The sequence below is a fragment of the Aphelocoma coerulescens genome, chromosome 22 (genome assembly GCF_041296385.1).
Source record: "Aphelocoma coerulescens isolate FSJ_1873_10779 chromosome 22, UR_Acoe_1.0, whole genome shotgun sequence".
NCBI classification, from domain to species: Eukaryota; Metazoa; Chordata; class Aves; order Passeriformes; family Corvidae; genus Aphelocoma; species Aphelocoma coerulescens.
The window spans coordinates 4,955,853-4,971,541 of NC_091035.1; the positions used below are offsets into that span (position 1 = coordinate 4,955,853).

The 15,689-nt window shown below is 48.4% G+C and overlaps 1 protein-coding gene across 4 annotated transcripts in view; it reads right to left on the reverse strand.

The window, feature by feature from the left end:
- ZMAT4 (zinc finger matrin-type 4) overlaps nt 1-15,689 on the reverse strand; it is a 59,273-nt gene that overhangs the window by 24,881 nt on the left and 18,703 nt on the right. For all 4 annotated transcript variants that reach the window (XM_069035501.1, XM_069035500.1, XM_069035498.1 and 1 more), the window contains one exon: nt 7,142-7,243. In XM_069035501.1, the coding sequence (XP_068891602.1) occupies nt 7,142-7,243 (102 nt within the window). The remainder of the gene's footprint in view (nt 1-7,141; nt 7,244-15,689) is intronic.

The window sequence follows — 15,689 nt, forward strand, 5'->3', positions numbered from 1 at the left end:
ACTTTCCCACACCCACAGAGAGTGAGCAGTGACAGTGCACAGCATGTGGCCAGTGCCCTTCAAGCACCCACTTGTGAATTACTGGACCTGCTGACCTAAACGACATCATTCTGGAATTTGTAATCGCTGCCTAACAACCTTCCAAATTTCTACTGGAATAGAACCAATCTATTCCTTCCTCTATGATATAACAACATCCTCTGCATTTTTTAAATAGACAAGAGAAGTATTTTCAGCAAATGCCTTCCCTTTTCTGCCTCTACTACCCACACAGCAAACACTGTCAAGATCCCCGTGGCTCGCTGCAGAGCTGAACTCCCGGCTGTTATTCCAGACACTGCTGGATGCCAATGTCCTTTTTCTCCTTTTGTAATTTTTGAAAAGCCTCATTTATAATTAATGGTCGTCTCTATCAACTTCCCCTTTTTCCTCCATGAGTTAATTTTTTAAAAAGTGTCTACTCATGCTTTTGCCTTCCTGGGCACACAGATATGTGTCTGCAATTCCCGAGTGCTCAGCTGAATTCTCACCCCCATTAAACCAGCTGCTACAAAGCAACAGGGAGGCACGATATTGGTTTGGACATTGATTTGTTTACACATCAAGGCAACTACTGAGGATCTGTTCAGCCAAGCAACCACTAGCTCCACTTCCTTACATCTGTGATCATTCCACCTGGCTTGCCAGGCTGACTCCAAGTGGAGATCCTGAGCATGAATTTTCTGTCTCAGGAATCACCATTTCAGCTGTGATCTTTAGCTTTACTGCTTCCTATATTGGTTTTGACTGTAGTCAAAGTATCTCTTGTCCAACACACTGCTGGGTGCCCTGTGGAGAGGAAGCAACTCTTCTCAGAGGCTGTTTCCAGAGCAGCATGGCAGGAGCAGCCGGGCTCAGCACCTGGCTCGCGTGGTGCTGCTGCCCACAGACCTGCACCCCACACCCGGGGCTACCACAGACACCTGCTCCTCCCCAAACCCACTGGCAGTCCCTTCTAACATCACTCCCTCACATTCCTTCTGCAGGTGGATCTTACATCTACACTAATGCAACAATGCATTTACTTCTCCGTTGGTATTAAGGGATTTTTCCAGGCAATGTACCTCCCCGAGCAACCTGATTGAGCCGAAGGTGCTCCTGCTCTTGGCAGGGGTTGGACTAGACCTTTAAAGGTCTCTTCCAACCCAACCCATCCTACGATTCTGTAAACATGTCAAGGGAAACGGGATGCAGGGACAGAGCGAGCAGGCTGGGAACTCCTGAAACGTGCTCCACACAGCAAGCTAAACTCTCGCTGCTCACCTGCAGCTGCAGCTCAGGTCCCTCATCTCAGACCACACTGCTGTTGGATACCAATGTTCGAGGTGTGGGTGGACTTCACTGCTGGTACAGCCCCACCATCCCAGTACCAGGTAGGCAACAGAAGAGTTAATGTCTGCTGTGCATGTGAGCTGCCCAGCACCAGCTCCGCAGCATGGCAGCACCAGCAGCAATGCTGTTGCTCCCATTCCATCTTCGCTGTCTGAGACAAATCCCTGTTACAGCGCGTCAGTGCCAGTCACTCCTGAGAGCCCGTCAGCCCCGAGCGCACGGGGGCGGGTCTGTCACAACACACGATAAGAACTAAAGACTCTGCTTTCAAACACCAAGAACCCCAATCCAAACATGGGTTGCAAGTTTAAAATATTAAAGACAAGCAAGAGTGAATACCCTGAACAAAGAGGTGCCCTCCTGCGCAGCAGGATCAGGAAGGGAATGCTGCCGCAGGAACTTGTCTCCCGGGGACACTGGCCAGGGTGAGCCAGTGCAACCTTTCTTTGTTTCCATTCCATGTAGCTTTAACGTGACATCCCTTACACCTCTCCATTACTGCTAACCCCGGGGTCCCATTTTCCCAGTGTGTTTTACGGCTGCTCTGGAAAGGCCTTTTAACTTCAGCTATTTTTAGACAGCAATAGGCCTCTGTGCAGAGGTACCTGGGAAGGGAGCTGTGCACAGGGCTTCATCTGCTCTGCTGTTGCTGCCGTTTAGCAATAGATTTTGACACTGAGAGTGCATTAAAAATAATGTTCAGCCATTAATGTTGACAACAGAGCAGTAACATAGAGCCTTGTAAAGTCTCATCCCATCTCCACTGGTTCCCACAGCCCACCATGATGCAGCAGCTGCTGCTGCCCTGTGTGCAGGAAGAAAGCTCGAGCCTTGTGCCCTAAAACACTGGCACCCACCTATCTCCCTCATCTGCAATGGGTGGCCACATTTACCTCAACATATTTTAACTGGGGCTGTTACCATGACACAAACTGCCCAGGAATATCCGCAGCAGGCCTGCATGTGCACACAAGAGAACAAAGCAGCACATTCATCATCTCTGCAACACAAATACGCTCTCTTTAGCTTTTTCTCCTCAAGCCAAGGTTCTTCTATCGAACAGCAGCACGATCTGCAGGATAACAGTAATGTTTGAGCAGCCACCAAAAACCGTGAGTACTACAGCAGAGCAGATTCCAGCAGTGGTGGGGACATGGGAACAATGGGTAGGATGTCCCCTCCTCCTTCATCCTCTGAAGGATTTACATGCTACTGCCACCAAAGCAAGACACAACATGGCAGGTGAGCAGCAACAGCAGCAAAACATACGAGAGAGATCATGGCCAGCAAACATCACTTTCCCTCCCATGATCACTGACATCAGAAGAACCTGACACACAACAGCCCTGTGCAGCCTTTATTTTCAGCTAAAGCACATCCTTTCCACTCCTCCATCCTGGAAATGCCTGCAGCATCTCACACAGGGAGCTGGGAGTAGAAACATAACATTCCAGCTCCTTGCTTTCTAGCATAGCATTTATTTTGTTAAATAGAGTATGTGCTCTTGCAGCACATTAATATTTCAGACACAGGATTGCCTTTCTGAGCACACACATCTTGATCCTTAAGGCACTGATGTGCCAATAGTAAACAATGTTTATTATTCCTTCAGACAAGCCATCGCTTCATGCCGTTTGCAGCCAAGGACAGCCCAACTGGAAGCAGATTAACCCCAGCACCACTCCAGCCCGTGCAGACAAGGAGTATTGATGAGGCTGTCGATATCGCTTGCCTGCTTCGCTCCGGAGACAGAGTGAGAAATTCCAAAGCGCACTCAGCTCCAGAGAGGAGTCAAAGGGCATGGCACTTGATTTGTTCTCCCCGGTTTCTTCTGCGTTAGAATTTTAATACACTTTGCCGCTGCCCTCCCCTGCTGCTCCCCCACAAGCATTCAAACAGCATTCCCTCATCCCGTAAGGTGAGTCGACACTTGCAGGGCCCCCTCCTGGGCTGCTCTTCCTCCAGACCTGGCATCTTCCTTCATTTTAAATGGAAAAGCAAAGCACTATCTGAACACCTGAAGCAATAAAGATTATGGAGAAAATGGAGAAAAGCATTGCAGCAGCTTGAGGAGCAAATGTGGTGATGAATGTGCAGCTCAGGGTGAAATCTGAGAGCAACTTGTATATGAGGTAATTTTCCTGCAGGATTTTCAAGGGGAAACATGAAAATAAATGGTAACATCTTCCTAATGACTGTGAACACTTCTACATAGAGATGAGGACTCAGAGCTAACTAAGAAACCTTAGCTCTCTTTGTTTTAGCTTTTTAATTTACAGAGCAGGTCACCAAAGTGATTAATACAACCTCTCTCAAAGACAGAGCTGGAAGGAAGTGTTCAATTATAGGTGATCCAGAGAGAATCCAGCAGCAAAGAGGCTTCCAGCTCCAGAGGGAGGAAAGATGCAGAGATACAGAAAAGAAAAAATCAATTTCTGGGGCACAGACTTCCAGTGGCACTGCAGCAAGTACTGCACACTGTCGCCCCTTGCAACTGACAGTGGAGCACGAGGTGTGAAATACCCTCCCTGCACTGGCCACCACCCCATGTCTGGCCACCACCCCCCTGGCACCCAGCCACCACCTGCAGCGTGCGGATTCTTCATCCAAACAGCCACCCTGCTCCCCTTTGTTCCTTCCAAGGAGGAAAGGGTGGGCAGCCAGGGTACCTCAGGGATACTCAGCATGTCACAGCAGCACCGTGAGTGTCACCCAGGGACTGTCTCAGGCATCCGTACTTCGCTGCTTTATTCCAGAAGCAGAAATGGGAAGAGAGTTTTCTGATACTTCAGGGGAAAAATTAAGATATTAATTTGCTTTAAGAATTAAAATATGCAAATGCACAGTCTTTTGGGCATCAACACCAACCAGTAAGATTTGTTTCATCTCCTACTCACAGCTGCACAAAAGCTGCCCAGCATCACCCCCTTGAGAGACTCGACACTGCAGTGTGCACTGAGCTCGTTAAGGCATTTCCTCATTCAGGAACGTCATTACAAGTCAATATCCCAAGGCAGCTACTGGGCTCAGCTCTGTCCTGGGGTGAACCCTGGAGAGGAGGGCAGGACCTGGCAGTTTCACCAGGATGGGAAGGAGAGCCAGGGCGCATCAGACACATCAGACAAAGCCAGAAACACAGTTGCACAAAGCACATGTAAAAAAGGCAGTATTTGCTGTATGTCAAGTCGGAAGCAAAAAATGCTGCAAACACTCTGATCCTTTTGCCATTTTTCCACTACACTTGCCCTTGGAAATAATATCGCTTAATACTGCGTGACTGACATAAAATCATTTTTTATTCCTGGCAAAGTAGCACAGAAGGAAAGTTATTGGTTGGTGATTTGGAGAAGGAGATGAGACAGCGATTGGAACTGACTATTCCTGTTTGGCAAGATAAAAACGTCCCCCTTTCATAGGCTGTTTCCCTCTATTTTCTTACAGAGAAATGTCTTATTTTGCATGCACAGAGAGCCAAGATTCCAGTCCCTGGCACAAGGGCTGTAGAGCTCACTTGACTGCACTAGCAAGGCAGTGGATCAATTCCCTTTCTCTCCAGGCTCGCTCAGGAAGGATAAGGATGCTGCTGACCAAAACAAACCCAGACAGAGCCCTGGCACCCACCATCCCTGGCTGCACCATCACCAAGGGTCCTCAGCGCCCATGGGAAGCTGGGGCGACCACCCCCAGGACTCCTGAAAACTGATTTGCAGAAAATTTAGTCTTCTGAAGTTGCTATTTCCTTTATGAAAAGAATCAGTTTTTAACTATAGAACACTTTTTAAAAGTAATAAGGAAAAAAAAGAAAGGTGTGAAAATGGTGACCAGCTACTTTGATAAATAGAAAGAAAACAGTGAATTTTACACTCTTACTATTAATTAATGGCCTGCAGCAAGGGCTGGCAGCCTCAGGCAGGATGGAGCCCCCAGCTTCACCTCCCCAGAAAACCTCAGGGCATGTTTTTAGCCTCTCACCGTGCCTGGGGGCTCTTGGGACCAGGGTCCCAGAAGGTTACCAGGAGAATGAGCATCATGCTCGGGAGTGGTGACCAAAACAGATGCCCTAAAGGGACACTGCTCCCTGTCAAGAGCAGCAAAGTGTGGCACAGCCACGGGGCAGGGGCACTCCCAGCCTATGGGCCACCAGAGGGGATCCTAACTAGCCTTTACAGCTCACTCACTCCGTGCCTCTGCTCTGTGTTATGCAACCCACCAGCAAGGTTTGGAAATGACATTATTGTGCCGAACGTCTACAGCATCTGCTGGGATTTCACAGCGGATGACAAACGAGCACAACACCTCGTACTAAAATATACAACAGAAAACAGTGTTGTTTTCCACATTTCAAAAACATCTGCTATGAATTAATGATTCAGCTCATACCTACAATGACAGGCGCAGAGGAGGCAAGATTGGCTGAGCACCCTGTGGCTCATCAGGCGCTGCTCCTCTTTCTGCAGCAATGCTCCTGCCTCCTGTAGACAAAATTTGGCATCTGCAGTGCCCAGTATCAAGATCCAGAGGGTGTCCCTAAAACTGCAGCCTTCAGCTTCACAGAGTTGCCGGGGTTCTCTGCTGCACACAGAGGGCAGCCAGAGGAGCAGCTACAGAAGAGCTCCTGAGAAATTCACCAAAACAGACATGTAAAGTGCCCTACAAGCAAACGTGCACTCTTGTTCCCATTGTTAATTAATGCAGCACAGTATCCTCAGATCATGTACATTAAGCTTCCCGTACATTCTCCACTGGCCACACACGTCTCCCTCGTGTATCAATTGCAAAACACTCGAGTCAAGCAAATGCTTGGGGTAACTTCGTCTTCCAGGTCCCTGTGCACAAACTCTGCACCTGTTGGAACTTTGCAGACACTGGTAGTCTCCGTGCAACCAAAACCAGGAGCAAAACACACCTCACATGAGTGCAGAAGTCCCTCACCCCCCGGCTCATCACACAGAATCACAGAACCATTTAGGTTGGAGAAGATCTCCAAGACCATCAAATCAAACCAATTATTCCATATTATCTCTACATTATATATGATGACTATACAGAATTAATATATTCTCTACATACACACTACATAATATAGATAATCCAGACATGCATCACTTCTGGAGTGCTGGAGGCTGGACCATCTCACATGTCCCCAGGGGAGGACAGTCCCTCATGCACAGCCACCACACAATGATTCTGCAGTTGAACCTGAAAATCTCCATTCTCCCATCGGGTGAACACCAAGAGTCCCTCACTGTGGCAGGATCTACACCCAGGCAGTGAGTTTCCTTTCCTGAAGGATTTTACAGCATCATACCCCTCCATAATTTCCTCCTTGTTTAATAGAAATGTATGTAAGTTTGTTTTGAAGATATGCAGTGCTGTTAATTGCTGTTCTAACATGTCTCTAATAATCCATCCTTTCTAATTATTCATTGCTTGCTACCTCTTAAGTGCTTAAATACATCCACAAATTCTAATCTATTCTCTGCACAATCAGTGATTCCTACTCAGCAAACCACAGTGCAGCACATTTAATACAACCTGAGCTTGTTTTGCTGCACTCTTAATTGCTGCCCTTGCTAACTGTGTTTCTTTCAGTCCTGATCAAATTGCAGGCTGACTTGGCAAAAACAGAAGAAAAAGCCAGACACACAGCAGACACCGCTGCAGTGACATCACTGACAGAGCAAGATGCCACCAGTAAAAACAGTTCTTCGAATCCTGAGTCTTCAGAGCAGAACTGCAATGGTGGAGGGACAGACCAAGAACATCCTACCTCATAATGGGCCACGCGCTGGGACTCAGAGATCAGCTGAGCACTGCACACCTTGCAGTAACTTTCAGTGAACAATTCCTGGTCGATGTCAGAGGATTTCATCTGTTCATGGCAGAGAGAAGAGACAAGAAGCAGAATCAGTTACAGAAAGCAGGCAGATGTGTCTGACAAGGCTCCTACAGAGCCAAGGGCAAGGCAACACTTGAGCCGAGTAGTTCTTGTCACCATGAGGGAATGAAACCAATGTTATACAGGTGCAAATGTGACACACAGACAGTCCCCACCACATCCCCAATACCTCCCATTCAGAGTCCCCAGGTTAATGTACCAAGAGCCCATGTCAAGTGTTCACTCCTCGCCCTGGGCAGTTCCTGGGCACTGCTGGGGAGCAGAGTGTGCTCCCTTCTCCGCTGCAGGGGAAGCAGTCGGACACAAGAGGCCAGGTGTGCCCAAGCAAAACCCGTCCTCTGAATGCCTTCGGCCACAGATGCAGCACAGGTTCCATGGCATGGCTGTCCTGCCATGACATCCATCTGTGAGCTACTTGGGAATGGCTGTTCTTCATTACCTTTCCTATCTAGAAACATCATGCACAGAACCAGCTGTAGCAGAGATCATTCATGGCTCAAAACATGCTCTTATGTTATACAACATAAAAGAGCTTATAAAGACTTTTATAGTGAAGGCAAACAGCATCACAACCTAGAGGAAGGTGGTCTTAAGCTGGAAGAGCACTCTTCTGTATTTCTCAATTTAGATGTGGAAGAAAATTGTTTGGATGATTTACTGGGCTGTGCTGTTCTCCAGAAGCTGGTTAAATATTTATCTGCTCCCCAGAACTTTCTACGAGGACACTTGCACCTTTAAAACCAACTTTCTGAGTGCCCTGATTCACAGGAACACGTTGCTCCTCTGTTCGTAGCCTCCTCCTTGTGCCACTGCAGGTATACAGCTCTGAACTCAAAATCAAGGGGTATGTCAGGAAGGTTGAGGCTTAAAACAGACTGAATCCAAGCAGAGCCAGAAAACAACAGAAGCAGCTACATAGAGAGAATATTTAAAACCAATCCCTATGCAAAGTAAGAGGGAAAAGAGAGGCTGGTGCCTTCTAATGCCAAGATAAAATCTATTCATTCACAATCAAAGCAAACCTGAACAATAATGAAGACTGATAACATAGGTTTTATAGAGTTCATTCCACTGATTGGGAAGAAAAATAACATGGAAATGAACAGGCTATGAGATCTCATTAGCAGACAAAGTCGGGTGGAGGAAGGCTGGTCAGTGCTGGGCTGTGCAGCGGAGCTGGAGGTGGTTGTGCCAAATCCCCAGTGTCCTGCCATCCCACGGTTACTGTGGTCCCTGCATATTTTATGAAAACAAGCAGCTGAGCTGACACCAGAAACTGCCAGCCTGGGGAGACCAGCCGGCCCAAGCTTCAGGAAAGCTTTGCTCAGGTGCTCTGGTTTACCAGACAAAAGACAAATCTCAGAGCTCCTCTGCTGCTACGCTTGCTCTTTGTTTGATTCTGCAAAGACATTTGCTTGTTTTCTCCTGCTATCTGCCTAGTTTTAATCTTCATTTACTCTGTCCAGAGAGATATTGCATTGAGAAACTTTCAAAGACACCAAAAGACCCTTTCAGGAATACAAGAAGTGTTGCAAAATTGCATCAGAGGCAAAACAAAGTGGGAGGAAGAAATCTCACTTAACTCCAACAGATTGACACAAAGCAAACCAAAGAATCTCATTAAACCTCAATCCAGCAACCAAGCCAGAGACAGGTAACATCACCTTCATTTGCATGCAGCCTGCAATGCTAGTACAAACCCTCATTGCAAAAATCAGAGTAAATCAAAAGCTTCTCAGTATTAGTTCAGCATTCTGTGCTCTGGTAACAGAGTCTGTCTATTGTCCTTAAATGGAATCATCTGTCCCCCTTTATAGCAGCAGGGGCTGAATAGGCTTATCCAGGAACTGGATCTCAGGCATTTTCTCTAAGCAGTAAGTTCTGATACAGGTGTGGGATGTGTTCCCCTCGATATCACAGGTTGAGCACCAGGAGAACATGGTGGTTCTGCTGATGATGGGACCGTTGTGTACCACGATTCATGTGTAAATATTCGAGTTACCTAATGTAAGTCTCTCTGGAATAGGAGACCCTCACATAATGCACCCAGAGCACAGTTACACATGACAGAAGCTCCCTCTCTCCTGCCTTGCTCCCAAATCCTGGTGCATCTTCCCCGCTGCTCTGCCTGGCATCACTTGAGCATCTCAGTGAGGCACAGCTCCTAGCTGCCTCCATCCCACTCTGTGGAGGACAGCCTGGCACTGAGTTGCTCTGACTCCCCCAAGCAGCTCCTCGGATCCCAGTGCTGCCTCCAAACTGCCACACTCCCGTGGAACAGCTGGCAGAAGGATGGGGTGACCCTTCTCTCCCAGGGCAGTTCAGGGACCAGCTCTCTTCGCTTGGCTTCAAGCACTGGATGCACAGGTGAGCAGCAGCAGATCCTGGTTACCTGAAATCTCCCTGTCCCACTGGGAGGCACAGCAAGCCCGGGATTGATGGAGCCTGCAGCATGGCAGGGTCCCCTTGTCCAGGTGCAGAAACGTAACTGGGTGTCCTCATGCCTGGGATCCTGGCAGAGGGTTTCACTGTTGCTTTTTTCAGTCATTGCTTTTTCACGGTGATGAAAAGGACAGCAAGGCAGAGCAGAAAGGAATGGGGATTAGGAAGAACAAAAGAACAAATGGAAGCAATGCCTCCTTCACGCTTTTGCATGAATATATTAGGCTAAACTGCTATGAGGATTCAAGCATATGTAACCTTGGCTACTTAAAATCATTAGAAAGCTCTGGTAACAATAATTGCTCTGGGCAAAATTAAATTTTGACAAAAAATAAGATTCACCTTAGCAAGGAAGATTTCCACACAAGCAATACACTACCAGCACCCATTTATAGAAATCACCCTTGCATAATTGCCACTGAAACCAAGACAGAACAAGTTTAAACTCAAGCACGAGTCACTGACTTGAGAAAACAGACAATTACCTGTCCCACAGAAATGCAACAGAGGAGCAAAAGTCACCTCCCCTCCTCAGCAGCCGCCAAAGGATGTCCAGATAACACGCAGTGAAATGAATGCATGAACATGCCCCTCTCCACCACCCACGTTTTAAAGCTGCCACAGTCCCCAGGATGGCACCGGCTGGTCTTGCACAAAGACCACAGGGAAGGCCCAGGGCTGGTATTTGGGGATCTGCGCAGGAGCCCTTTGCATGCAAGAACCAAATGTCTGCTTCCTACAAAGGGACTGGTACAGAGATGCCATGGCCACAGCAAAGCTGGATGATGGGTTCTCTCTCAGAGCTGCAAGGGCTCCCCTCTGTAGCAAGAGGCAGACTCTAGACATGAAACCCTGGGAAAAAGAACACAGCTTTGTGATGTGAGTGCCCGGCCTAAAACCAGCACTTCTTCCTCTCCAGAAAAGCTCCCTTCCCTGTTTCTGTCTCATCTCAGATACCCTTTGCAGTACTCTTCTGTGGGTTAATCCGAGCAGTGATTTATTAACTTCTTCTGCCTGCAAGTGTGATAAAGGGAGTTCATAAGCAATTAATATTCATGTATTTCTAATCACTTAATACCACTGTGACTCTCCCTGCCGACACATGCCTAACTACTGCAGGACTGACCAGCCCTCAGCTGCCCTCACCACACAGCCCATCTGTCAAAATGCAGCACGGAAGGGAGGGGTTTCCCTGCCACCAGCCATCGGCATGTCCTTGGCTGTGAGGGACACTCAAGGACAACTGCAGGTGCTGAGCAGGGTGGGACATGTCCCTGAACACTCTGAGAGACTTTTCTTACCAAGAACTAAAGAATTAACATGAGGTTCATAACTTTGTCACCTGGACACAAACTGTCATGCTGAGCAGAAGCACTTGGTCTGCACACCGAGGTATAAATATCTGAAACTCCTAGTGTCCTCCTCCTCCTCAGGTGGGGACATGACAGGGCCTCTACCAAAAATGCCAATTGCTTTGTCTTTTTCAGTGGGGTTTATTATGGCCTCCTCTGCCACACTCCAGTGCCAAGTCCCCTCCCTGCTCCAGATCCATGGCCTCTGCACATGTCAGCTCAGCATCTCCAGGCTCATTGTGTCATAGGAGACCTCATTTGCAATACCTTGTGCCATATGGTTGCGATTCTTCTCAGCAGTTTCAGAGACTGTAACAGCTCAATGAAAATCAATTTGATCAGAGTGACTCCAGTTTTTGGAAATGTCCAGAAAGGTGCTAAGCTGCACTAAATTTTAGAGGATAGCAACCCATAATTGACATCAGAAACATATTCAAAGTCAAATTCCTTTCTAAGGAAATGCTTTGCATCACCTGAATCCCACCAAATGGGGTGACGTGCTGAATGTGTCCCTGCCACACAGGAGAGTGGTGGAAGTGCCCCTGCAGTAAGTGCTTTTGGGATCCTGACCCAGTAAAATGGCTCCAGGACCTCAGTCAGGGCTGGAGCTCCAGCAGCAGGTGCAGATTGCTGCTGCTGCCATGTGCTACTGCCACAGCACTCGGGCCCTGCTCTCAGCAGCAGCAGGAGCTCCTAGCAATGCCAGCAAACATTTCCCATCATGTTTCTGATAAATGCTGCTGTAATCTCCTTTCCAGCAATCCTCCCTTAGCAAGACACTTCTATTTTTACTGTTGCATACCCTATTCTCAAGTTCATTGCCCATTTTTCAAGCAATGAGCTCAGTGAATAGTGAAAGAATTTTTTATTAATGGGAAATTCAAAACTGGTAGCAACAGTTCCAGAGTACATGACAAACACGAACAAGATAGAGTCTTTTTAATTCCAAGTTTCACCTTTTGCATGACTTCACAGACCACCCTTGGTGGTGCTCCCTGTCAATTATTTCTATATTTCAACAATAAGCAGAAACTCATGAAAATCCTGGAAAGCTTCAGATGGCCTCATGTCACTGCAGGGCAGGAGTTTGAACATCCAGCACCAGCCCTCACCTGACCAGCCGGATGTCAGCAGCAGCAAACCCATAGCTCTTCCAAAGGTTCCTCCTGTGCTGCTCACAAACCCTGTCAGCTCAGAGCACCCGCTCAGGAGGGGAAGCGTTCAATGGGGACAACACAGGAAGGGCCTAAATCTGAGACTGGAGCCAAGACCCGGGTTAACTGCTGTCTGAACTCTACAACACATGCCTCAGGTACAACACATGACACAGGTAGAAGGTACCAGCAGACATCCTGGGAGTTGCTGACTTGGCTGCTGCAGCCGCAGAGCCACGCACCCAACCTCTTCCTTGCCCTGCACTAGGGCTGCCCTGGGGAGGGCTCGTGGAAACACAGAATAGTTGAAGTGCCTTTCCTGAAGTCTGTTCCCCAAGGTGTTCGGTCCATCACCTGTTGGTTGCAGGGCACCAGAAATTCCTGTACACTTTCCTTTTTTCTATTGCCCAATCAAGGACAAGGAGTGCCATAGGAAACACCAGATTCAGCAACTTGGTTTTTTCCAGTCAAGAGGAAAGAAAAAAATTGTGGTCCCTTATCTGATTTACTCTTGAAGGCCTATAATCACCTTTTCCAAAATTAACAGCTTCTGAAATCTCCATATTGGAGCACAAGAGAAGTGGCAACTGAGCACATGCACGAGCGCCAAATGCAAACAACAAGCCAAAAATTAAATGTCCTGATTTTCATGTTATGAATTATTTGTGGCTTTTGCTGCTGTCACTCTCCTGTGGATTAACATCTCGTGTAACACCTCCTGTTTTCGTCTGTTGTTTAATTTGTCTTGCAATAAAAAGAAAAAAAGCCTTTACTAATAATTAATGTGCTTTGAGCAACTCTGTCACTGCACTTACATCGAGGCATCTGAAGAAATGCAAAACTGCCTTTTGAAGTGCCTGATTTCCCAGCACAACGAGACAATGGCTGAGCCTGTTCCATGAGTGCAATTCTCCTCCTGCTTTTATTGCCTTGAGACAGTCTGGGTGCTGGAGGCCATGGCAGCCAGGACCCGGGCTGGGATGAGGCAGACCAGGGCAATTCTGTGCTGCTGGCTCTCCCTGGCAGCCACAGAGAGGACAGAACAACCCATCCCATGGTGACAGGACTCTCTGCAGCCCACCCTGAGCTGATGCAAGAGCCCAAATTCACAACCATGGGATCTGCAGACTCAGTCTGTACCAGCTCCTGAATTTCCTTGCTGTCCCTCCATAGTCCCAGAGAGGTGGAGCAAGGGCCCGTAATGGATAATCCCGTGTCCCTACCCACAAAGAGCTCCCTACGAGCCACATCTCCAGAGGATGTGGGTGCTATTTTCAGTTTTTCCCATTCTCCTGCCAAATCAAAGATGCTCTGTGTCCCTCCAGCTGTGCTGCACATCTGCCATCTCTACCATGCTTCACCTTCCCTGCAGTTCTTGTTTGGTTTGGGGTTTATTCCAACTCCCTCCATTCCCTAAATCCTCTACAGAGTCAATTTGCTTCACTTCTGCACTGAGCCTTTGATGCATTTTGACACGCTTTATTGGAGCCTTGAAAATCAGAACAAGATTGTGTGTGGCATGAGCAGGGGAGCAGGAGAGATCCTGCACGTGGCTGCTGCATGTGTCAGCACAGAGAAGAGAGGTTGTGGAGAACAAGGGGGAGACAGAGCCTCAGTGCAGATGAGGCTCAACCTCAGCACCCCAAATGCCTAACTTCACACAATTTCCCCCAGTGTAAGCAGGCAAGTTGCTCATTTACCGGGGTTGACTTCTTCATAGAAGTGCCCAAGGCGCCAGGTTGGACAGGACTTGGAGAAACCTGGGCTAGTGAAAGGTGTCCCTGCCCATGGCAGGGGACTGGAACAAGGTGATCTTTAAGGTCTTTTCTAACCCAAACCATTCTGGGATTCTGTGTTTGCCAGGACTAAGAAAGGTACAGTCACACATCAACAGTGCCCTCTCAATGGATGGAGATGGTGTTTTTGAAAAGAGCCTCTCAGCTTTCATGCCACTGTGGGGAGAAAATTGCCAGAGATGTCTCACTGAATTCCCAAGACTCACAAGCTCTGGGCTAGGGGGAAAGCTGCCAGATGTTCCCATCTCCTCACCTGATCATCAAGGTACCATTTATATAAATAGAACCAAGAAAGAAAACAGCCTGATGAACACATCAGGAAAAGCAGTGCTCTCTGGCAGAGGGAAGCCAGGAGAGACAGGCAATGTCCTCCAGGCAGAACAACAGTAGGGCCAAGTCTCCAGGTGTGCCTCTGCAGGCTGTACCTGCACCACACCAGGCAGCACAGCACCCACCTGATGGGGGAGCAAAAGCAAGAGACTCAAGCATGGCACTAAAATCCAGACAGTGACTTTTTGACCTACTGCCTGTTTGAAGTGGGAACAAAAGGCAAGCAACAGAAATTACAGGCACATAGATTCAGAGAGCAAAGGACAGATCTGGGCGTGCAGCAGAGACAAGCCCTCCATGCCCCAAACTGCCTCAGGGGAGATGAGGGAAGGACACTGCCAAGTTTAGAGGGAGCCACACTGCAATTCTGGGAGTAGCATCATTCCTTCCCTACAAATGCAAGCACAGAAGTTAAGCACATGAAGTTTTCTAATTATTCATACTACACCATGTAGCAGGGTTTAATTGCAAACATGTGCTGATTTGAATAAAAACGCATTTTAAAAACATTTGATATATTGTGATTGTTTTAATACAGTTTGTAGAAACTCAAGGGAGAGCAATCACATTTCACACCTCAGGGTATTGATTCTGCATCCTGCACACTTCAAGGACGGGGCTCTGTCACTCACTCCAGCATGACCAGGTGGCACAGCTCAACCCTTAGCAGTGGGCACAGCCTAGAAACCTCCTGAAATAAGGATTAAAGCAGACCTGTGCAGGTTTCCCAGAGACTACACTCGAGACAGAGGGGCTGCTGGAGTCAGATGCAGAGGGGAGGGACTCACCTGCATTAGGATGGCTAGCCAAGGAGGGACCCTGATCCAGGACCCAGCTGCTGCAGGCACCTCCCTGTAGGATCAGATTTCCCTTGACTAAGCCCTGGCCAAACCCCAGCCTGGGGAGGATGCCTAGTCCAGCACAGCCTGGTCTGAAAGCCTGGCACCTGCTCCAGCTCGCCTCCACATCCCACTGCTCTCCCTCCACACCTCCTTCCATCCCACCACCCAGGGCATGTTTTTGGCAGCTCTCAGTGGCCCCGGTCACGAGCACTGGCTGCTGCAGCCCCTCAGGGACCCAGGCTCCCCAGGGACCCTGCCAGGTGTCAGGGCGTCGCGGGGCCGGAGCACGGGGTGCAGCGAGGCATCTTGCGGGCTCACACGCTGCAGAGCCAGGGTTACCATGTGATGCTCATGGTTGCTATGGAAACGGCGGTTTCTCACAAAAAGATGCATAAATAGTCTCTGCACTCCTTGAGTGTGGGCGCAGCCAGGCTGTGGGCACCCCGGTACCAGGGGTCACTGCTGCCCGGTCCAGGCCCCACAGCACAGGTGGAGCAGACAGC